Source organism: Zea mays, chromosome 10 (assembly GCF_902167145.1).
Source record: "Zea mays cultivar B73 chromosome 10, Zm-B73-REFERENCE-NAM-5.0, whole genome shotgun sequence".
NCBI classification, from domain to species: domain Eukaryota; kingdom Viridiplantae; phylum Streptophyta; class Magnoliopsida; order Poales; family Poaceae; genus Zea; species Zea mays.
In genome coordinates this window covers 113,348,754-113,358,047 of record NC_050105.1, presented here as the reverse complement: position 1 = coordinate 113,358,047, position 9,294 = coordinate 113,348,754, and the positions used below count along the sequence as shown (strand labels likewise).

The following is a 9,294-nucleotide window of genomic DNA, read 5'->3' as shown; positions in this document are numbered from 1 at the left end:
TTCGTAGTTTTCCGGTAAGCAAAATTATAGCAACCAAAATTCTCATGTAATCCATCCTTTCTAGCCTTTGTCTGATAGTGCAGTTCGTGAACTCGGCAAAAGCTGTCAGTAAACGGTTCCACCGCCTGGCTTCGGAGTGCCCAAATATAAACACTAAGCCTAACGATAGCGTTAGGGGTTAGCTGGTGAAAATAGATTCCAAAATTCTTCAATATCTCTGCAACAATCCCATGAAGGGGGAATCTCAACCCAGCCTTTAAGAAGCTTTTAAAAATAACAATTTCATCTTTCTCTGGCTTTGGGGTAGTCTCTTCTCCCCCGAAGCGTAGTAGCTTCTTTTGATTTTCAGTGAAATAGCCTGACTTTACCATCTTGGACAAATCAGCCTTCGAAACAGTAGATTTCCCGAAGTCCAAATGGCTGGGTTTGCTTGGCGTAGCAAGGTGATAATCATCTTCGGGGTCAGTTTCCTCAGCATCTTCTCCTTCTGCTTCAGCAATTGTTTGTTCTGCATCATCAATAGGAGCCCTTTCCGAAGTCACTAACCCGGATCGTTGCATGGCTTCGGAGATAGGGACAGTCTCCGAAGCTTCCGTTTCGTCCCCCTCACGTTCAACTCTGGCGGTAGAGCGGACTCTGGCCATTTAGCTATGAACTTGTGAAACTTTAATACTTTTTTCCTCCGAAGCAGGCTTCAAGATGGAGCTTCGTTCGATTATGACAAACAAGCTTCAGCGACGGTTAAAAATTTTGGCAGCAAAACAGTGCAAATAGCAGTAAATGCTGTGGCAACTTCACACCTACTCGTCTGTTTATATAGTGCCGCAGGTAAGAAGGCGAAGCGCCAGAAGTTTTACACCAGGCGGACACCCGCTCGCACTCGCTGTACGGTGGGCCGCAAAGACTGAACAGTAATTCTGCACGGTGGGGCCGCCACGCGCAGGGAAATTGAATCGTTTCTCGACAACGAGCTCAGGGAAGGTGTTTTTGAGACCTTCGGCGCTCCGAAGCTTAAGAAACTTTTTTCACGGATCAAGCTCGTTACGAAAAACGATCTAGCACCGCGAAAGGGGCTACTGTTGGGTCCATGCTTCGTCGCCGAAGGTCTTATAGGGAGAAGCTATCCCCGGATGAAGCTGTTTGTATAAGATAGCCGAAGGTCCCTCTTCGTAAAGCTTCGGCATTGCAAACCGACTTAAAGATAGAATGACCTTTTAGTCCATAAATGTCTGAGTCAATGTTGTAAGTTTTTATAAGGGGTATACTTGTAATTCCTCACAGGCTGTGACCTGTGCCTATAAATAGTGAACAGTATTCCGTTACTGTTCACGCATTCTGATTTTTGCAATCGCATCTCTCGGAATACAACCTTTGTCAAGGCATAGGTATTATTGTATTTAATGATTCAATGTATTAAGTGAATATGATATAATGTATCTGTGAAACATTTATCCGTTTTATACCTTTTATTTTGTATTATCTTACAATGTTTCTTGAAAGTTCATTACGAAGGTTCAACTTCGTAATAAGACTTTTATCAACCTTCGTCCTAGACCCATTATCCTCAAAGGAATAATGCTTCACGGACGAAGGACAGTATCATTTAACATTTTATGTTGCCTTGTTCTTAATTCATAGCATTTGAGAACAAGTCCCCAACACCACCAGACAGCCCAGAGGCCCCACCAGTCAGAGCTCCAACGATCAGAACCTAACGGCCAGCTAACGTGGCTGGCGCACCGGACAGTTTCCGGTGGCGCACCGGACTGTCCGGTGCGCCATGCGACAGCAGCCCTCCAACGACCACTTTTGGTGGTTGGGGCTATAAATACCCCAACCACCCCACATTCAATAGCATCCAAGTTTTTCACCTTCAACACATTACAAGAGCTATAGCATTTAATTCTAGACACAACCAAAGAGATCAAATCCTCTCCCAAGTCCGGAATCACTCCAAATCAAATAGTGACTAGAGAGAGCGACATTTGTGTTCGTTTGAGCTCTTGCACTTGGATTGCTTCTTTTCTTTCTCATACTTTCTTGTGATCAAACTCAATTGTAACCGAGGCAAGAGACACCAATTGTGTGGTGATCCTTGCGGGAACTTTGTGTTCTGTTTAATTGAGAAGAGAAGCTCACTCGGTCTAAGTGACCGTTTGAGAGAGGGAAAGGGTTGAAAGAGACCCGGTCTTTGTGACCACCTCAACGGGGAGTAGGTTTGCAAGAACCGAACCTCGGTAAAACAAATCATCGTGTATGACTCTTTATTTGCCCGCGATTTGTTTTTCACCCTCTCTCTCGGACTCGTTCATATTTCTAACGCTAACCCGGCTTGTAGTTGTGCTTAAGTTTATAAATTTTAGATTCGCCCTATTCACCCCCCTCTAGGCGACTTTCAACAATGCATATGACAAATTGAGTTTAGGTTCCATAATTTAATCATGTGAGTGTCCGAGCTGCTCATGACCGTGAGCACGGCTAGTATGCCAGTTTTACACTCTGCAGATGTTGCGCATCTTTACCCACAAGTCATGTTACCCATCTGCCAAGAGACAGTCATTCTCATACACCTCTACCGAGGAGGCGAGGCAGGGTAACACTACGAGGCCTTTACAAAGTTTATAGGAAGCTCCAGTGCAGGAATGCCTCGCTTGACCGCCATCGCAGCAAAATCAACCAAGGACCTCCCTACACTGACCACTCCCCTACTACCCTTGCCCCTTTCGGGTAAGGTAGTCATCCACTAGCTTTCCTAGTTAATCAACCAAGGGCGTCCCATTAAACCCTTGTGGTAGCACTGTTTTCCCGGGTGGTTCTCCATGTTCCCATTAACATAATGATCTTAACATGAACAATAAATAATAACAGATAATAAAGTATAATCATGAATAGTGTGTATCTCTATACCCAAAACCACATAAAGCAATAGCAGGTACTACCTAAAAATTCAGTGGTAAAACAAGGTATAAAGATAATCAAACTAGGGTAACCTATTGGGTCCCATCAAAATTAACCTATGCAGATCATTATGATTAATCAGAACATGTCTGGGTAAAAGAAGTGATCAAGGGCACAACTTGCCTGGCACTTGAGATTCCAGGTATCAATTTGCTCTTCAGACGACACGTGTCCTCACTGCTAGTCGTAGCAATATAAACAAACATGTATAGACAAAATTAACATTACACCAAACATAAGTACAAACTGCATAATAATAGTCTACACGTCGCTACAAGATCGTAGGAACAAGAATCACTAAATTCGGAGTTATAGTTATTTAGTTATGAATTTCTGAAGTTATTAAGCACCTAGAACATATTAATTCAAATGAACAATTTTAATTCAAGTTTCATGGCTAAACAATGTTACTACAAGATTATTGCAATTGGAATGGGTTAAAAAGGAGTAAAAATGGAATTTCTATGAATTAAATAAGTTCTGGATATATTTTTATACATAAAAACCATTTCCTAAATTATTTTCCTGAATTTCCTAAGCTTTTGGACTGGGTGCATGAATAAACAAAAGGCCAGGGGCTACTCTACAAACGTTCCAAGACACAGGCTAACCACCATATGAACGGCGGGTTGGTTTATTAGAAATCCAGGGGCTTATTTGCAAACCGCAGAGCCGAAGGGGTATCCGCGAATTCTGGCTGTTGGATCTGATTCAACGGCCCAGATTAAATCTTCATAACTCTGAACCCGTACGCAGCACCAACCGTTGGATCGAGATCCGAAGGTCCGGATCCATTTAACCGAACAGCTCACCTATGGTCTAATCATATCCGTTGAACTCCAGATGGATGGCTTAGATCTCGGCTTCAATGTGACAACAGGAGATCTAATCTACACCGCTCAGCAAGCGATCAACGACTCCCATCTCGTCTTCCATCTCAGCCCCCAGCCGCAGTGGCCCGCGCAACACACCCGGCGGCGCCATGCCCCAGCTGCGGCGGCGCCATGGCCGCGCCACCGGACCTCGACGCCATGGCAACCCAGAGCTCCCAACCAAATTCCACATGCGCTACATGAAGCAGAGAGCAACGCGAACCGATGGGGGAGGAACTCACCCGAAAACGCGACGCAGTAGGGCCAGGCCACGGTGAGTGGCGACGGTGATGCTCCGATGAGAAATTAGGGCGCCATTGAAGCCCTACGTGATCAATCGCACCCATGAACACGAACCCCAGGGCACGGCAAACACCCCAGCAAAGCTTGGAGGCCCAGGCGATGACCGAACTCCGACTTCCTCCATGGCGGCAGATCCCTCGGTCTCTTCTTCTGTTCCCAGCTATAAGGATGGCGAGGGGGGGTCGCGGCTCACGTTTTTATAGCGCCCTGGCAGAGTCCGGATCGAGAGGCCAGCAGGCACGGTCGGTTTGTAACAGCGCGCGGTTCACGCGAGTTCGTTCAAGTATGCGGCGTGGACGAAGAAGATGACAAGTGGGCCCGAGTGACAGCGTCAGCAGAGCAAACCAACGCGCGCGGAAGGAAAGCTAGAGCGCGGGCCTAGGCAGTAATCCTCCACAAGCGGGCGGCCGGGAGGCTGACATTTGCGGCCCACATGGCAGCAAAGTAAAGCAGGGCCCATAAGTGGGCTGGCGGGGTAGGGAGTTGAGCCGGCCAGGTATGGTTTCGGCCCACGTACCGACTACAGGTGAGTTTTTCCATTTCTTTTCTTTTATTTCAGTTTTGTTTTCTAGTTTTCAAATTTTGATTACAAGTTCAAATTCAACCATGGTTTTGGAAATTCAACTTTACAGTTAAATGCACAGCACAAAAATCCAACATAATTCAAAGTATATATTTATTTATTTGTTTATTATCATACATAAGTAAATACTTTTGGATATGTTGCTCCACATAATATTTTGTATAATCTCGATTAATCGATGCTCTAATATTTATCCGTATATAATATTTATCAATTTCAACAAGGTATGATTTATATAATAATCCCTTTTGTTTATGAATTTATTAGTTACTTACTAATTTAATATTATTGTTTGAATATGAGGAGGGAGAATCCTAATAGATTTCAAAAGGTCTTCAAAAATTCTTACCACACTTATTATATATATATATATATATATATATTTCTTTATTTTATTATTTCATGATTTTTTTTTCCAAATTTTGGGCTTTACATTGGATCCGCCTGTTCACGTTCGTTTCTTAATCTTCAAAAAAACGTAAAACATTTGATGAACCAACTGACATTATTTTATTAACTGAACCGGTTTTTCAACGTGGCTAAATATATTTAATCCATATAAACTCGTGGTTATGTTACGCATACACATAGCCTTTTTGTATGAACCTGCCCATGCATGCTGCTACAGAACAAGCCTAGTAAACACAGAAAACGCTCTCATCTCGTTTGGCTTTAATCTAAAACGGATTCTACTATTTTTACAGTGTTATGTCTCTATAGATTATAGCTGCAGCAGTCCAAATAACTGGCTTTAATCTGAAGTCCATCGCCTACAAAATTAAAATAAGACTGCTCGTCCTGACGTGTTCAGTGTGCTCATCCCATCCAGTGTCAAGCTGTTAAGCGGAGTCATCTCTGTGTTTCCGCCTTGTCCAGATTCACTTGCTTTGGATCCGAGTCACTCGCAGCAAGAGCTGGAGCAGCAGGACCATCGCTTCCTCCTGATGTAGGAGCGTCCTCACTCGGAGTAGTGTACACTTCTGAAACATAAAAAATGTGCAGCAAATTTATCTTGTAACTGTCTCTTTTATTCTCCAGATTGGAAATTAACCCAGCCAAACACAAACTAAACTAGGAGCCTTTGCAGATTCAGGTACGGTAAATACTAAATAGTTCAAGAAATTGCAAGACTAGGAATGCCAGACCTTGCTGTTGCGACGATGCAGGTTGTTGCGGGTTCCAAGCTGCAGCAGCTGATGCAGCAATTTGTTCTTCAGTTACTTTCACAAGTTCATCGCTGGTGTAAGGTGCAGGTGCAGGCTTGATATCTGAATGATGGATAGTAATAAGCCACTGACATAGCAATATAGAAATCAATGGCTTCAGAGACTGGTGCAAGCCCATCTTCTGAACTATGAGCTAAAAGCTAGAACCAAATGGATACTTTTTTGGTCAGTTTCAAGCACATTTATTAAAACAAATAAGAGAGAACACAATCACAGGCCATGTGTGTTAAGCTCACATGGAAGTATTTATATACTTCATTAATATCAGGGAAAATGCTAAATAATCATCTGCTTGACTGTATATGTATATCATCTTCCAAATGTTAATGGCCTCTGATAATTGTTAATACATAACAAAGCAGTTCATTCGGAAGGCTGTTTGTTAGTATATGACACACTGTAATGAGAAAGGAAGAACCATAACTGAGCCAAATAATGCACATGTAAAGTTGTAAACAGAGGTTTACCTACAATAATTGCTAGGAATGAAAACTGAAGTGGGCATCTATGGGTATCTGTGGTGTTTGACTGAAAAACATGATTCTCAAATGTGACTATAGGAAAAGTTCTTTTTTACTGAAGTGCGCATGATAACATTGGAAACAAATTCAGTAGTAGTCAAATCTACTAACTTGAGTCGGCAGCAGGTTGTTGGTTGTTATTCATGGTCGTGGGTGTATAATTCGTCGACTGGGAAACCTCATCAATTCCGATTTCTCGTTCAAGAGTGCTCCTGAACTCCCTTGATACATCCTAAGTGCATCAAATCATATTGCATTACGAAGCAAGATCGTCAAACATATTGCAACAACAAATAAAGGACCAACCTGTATCTCTCTAATGGTTGGTTGGAAAGCACGCAAAGTCTTCCCCAAATTCCTGGCTACCTGGAAACAATATAGCAAATGAGGCCAAGACCCATATGTGGGCAGTGCATCTAAAACATGTCTTTTTTAATAGCGCTAGCCCAATAGCATAGGTTTGTAGAGAACATATGCTGACATGGAAATGATTGTCAAGCACAGACGCATAGGGAAGAAAAACGTTTAAAAGTAAATCTGAAAATAGTTAGAGAACAGAATCATTTTTTACCTTGGTTGTTGGCAGATAAAGGAGTCTTCAATTTAACTTGAGGTGAACCTTTACGCACACATGTGGTACAACATATTTTTCCTAAAACTATTTAAAATGGCCAGTTTTCGAAGAAATGATGCTGGTGAGTCAAAGAAGGATCTCAAAGCAAAACTCTAAAATATAGAAATGGGATGGTGTTTGAAGTCATGGTAACAATTCCATACTTCCAATAGAGTTCACGATTAAAGCCTATCAGGGAGGAACTTAATACCTTGCTGCCTTAGACTAGACAGTCAGCTAAGTATCACGTTAAAAATCAGATATAAGGTTAAACATGTAATTTCCTGCACCCAACAAAAAAACAGAGTGATAGGGGGAATTCTTTTGGTTAGCCTGAAGCTTATTCTCTAAAACTTAAGGTTGATTAACAATGACACAGTTCCAGAGACAGATGAAAGTGCAAACAGCTCCCAGTTATGAATGGCATTGGCATGCTCACATTAATAATAACTGAACAACTGACACTATCAAATGCAATGTCGTTTTCAGGTGCAACTGCTCTACAGAGCAAAGGAGGAATAGACGTCAGCATAACACTACGGCAGCTGATGGCCTGAACTGAGAATTAGACTAAGGAAAAATTATGCTGCTGAGATGAATGGCCAAAGGGCACAACAATGAAGCTTTTTTTTTGTGGGGGGGGGGGGGGGGGGGTTATACCTGTTGAGCACCATTTTGAGCGGGCGGACGGTCCGGCCCTGAGGCTGGACGGTCCGCGATCCGAACAGTCCGCGCCTGTGGGCCGGACGGTCCGCACATGCGCAGAGCAGTTTAGGGTTCCGAGTTTTGTGCTATTTTGTTGGCTAGATTTGCGGAATTAACCCGGAATCCAGTCGTGTAAAGGGTCCAGCCCCCCTCCTCTATATAAAGAGAGGTCTACGGCCGATTTGTAATTATTAATCGAATCAATACAACTTCTATTCGCATTTATTTCCAGTATAATTAGGAGTAGTTCTAGTCTAGTTCTAGTTTAGCCTCTCAATCCCCAAATTCTTCGCCTCTCTTCGACTCTACGCCGATTAGAGGAGTCTAGGTCGGCCGGCCCGAGCCTAGACAACTCATAGGATCTCTCCTCCCCGACGGGGTCCCTCCCGGGAGCGAGATCCAGGCGCCGCCGGTGATCTTCCGCCGCCCCTACGCACGCGCGGACCGTCCGGCCGTCAGGCAGGAAACCCTAGCCCCTGCGCCAGGTCGCGGACCGTCCGGCCCCCAGGCCGCGGACCGTCTGCGCCTGACCAGAGAGCACCGCCGCCGATTCTTCTTAAGTATTTGGCGCTCCAAAAAAGCGTCAACAATACCCATAGGTCAATCTTGTTTCTCAACTGCTAGCACCACTCAAGAAAGCTGACAGGGCTTGTAGACTGAGCTAATTTACCTCTGCTAGACCCTTGGGGCCGAACACCAACAAGGCGACTACTCCAATGACCAGTGCTTCGGGAGCTCCAACTCCGAACAGGGAAGCACATATAACGTTTCTGCGGCGTGTTCTGCTCCCTACAGTTACACGCCAAAGGAGGACAAACTCAGCGTGCCAGCACGAATCATAGAAAAGATTTGAATTTGATCCCGCACATCAAAGGGCCCCCCCAAGAACAGGACGCTGGGAGCAATCTATTTATTACACGGGTAGTAGGGTTCGCCCATATATACCAACGAAAGAAGAGACCATCCGCGTCTGTACGGAGCCGCACTCCAAGCCCTTCCAGCAGGGGCGAGGCCGGTGGCCGCCGCGCGGGGGGAGCTGGAGGCGGCGCACATCGGAGATAGAGACGAATGGGGGAGCCGGGAGGAGGAGGCTCGCCGTCGGCGTCATTCGATTGGGGTTCACCGTTCACAGATTGGAGGCTTGGAGATAGGAGGATTTGCTTGCGGAGTTGCGCTACTCCGGTAGAGCATGCGCAGGGTGCTGCTGTTAGCACAGCTGATTGGTACAACCTCAGCCGTCTGATCCGGATCCGACCGTCGTAATGACGTACAGCCACTGACTGACTGCAGCTGCAGGTGGTACTGTTTTCAGCAACGCGGCTGACATTTGGCTTGTTGCTCCTCGAATGCTTTGTCATTTTTTTAAAACATTTTTTATGTTTGCTCATGAATATGTGTCTCTTTGGTTTCCTCAGGGAGGACAGTTCAAAAATCACCATCCCGCTCCGTTCAGTGGACTGCTGGCAAATTTATTCCATGCATCTTGCGTGTGTGTCCAACTGTCCATGTAATG

General features: G+C 44.5%; 1 protein-coding gene across 1 annotated transcript; it reads right to left on the bottom strand.

Moving 5' to 3' along the window:
- Positions 1 to 5,256: 5,256 nt before the first annotated feature.
- Positions 5,257 to 8,972, bottom strand: LOC541822 (HCF106C precursor protein). The gene is made up of 6 exons (NM_001371615.1): positions 8,727 to 8,972; positions 8,452 to 8,570; positions 6,770 to 6,829; positions 6,575 to 6,695; positions 5,862 to 5,984; positions 5,257 to 5,696 (listed from the first exon to the last, which is right to left on the bottom strand). The coding sequence occupies exons 1-6, from the start codon at positions 8,887 to 8,889 to the stop codon at positions 5,566 to 5,568; spliced, it is 717 nt and encodes a 238-aa protein (NP_001358544.1). The 5' UTR covers positions 8,890 to 8,972; the 3' UTR covers positions 5,257 to 5,565.
- Positions 8,973 to 9,294: the final 322 nt, after the last annotated feature.

Bases quoted from the DNA above. Each gene is read 5' to 3' on its own strand.
- LOC541822 (NM_001371615.1), bottom strand. From the start codon at position 8,889: ATGACGCCGACGGCGAGCCTCCTCCTCCCGGCTCCCCCATTCGTCTCT. The intron at 8,571-8,726 runs GTATATATGGGC...GTGTAACTGTAG, and splicing joins GATGGTCTCTTCTTTCGTTG to GGAGCAGAACACGCCGCAGA. The intron at 5,985-6,574 runs GTTAGTAGATTT...TCCATCATTCAG, and splicing joins ACAACCTGCTGCCGACTCAA to ATATCAAGCCTGCACCTGCA.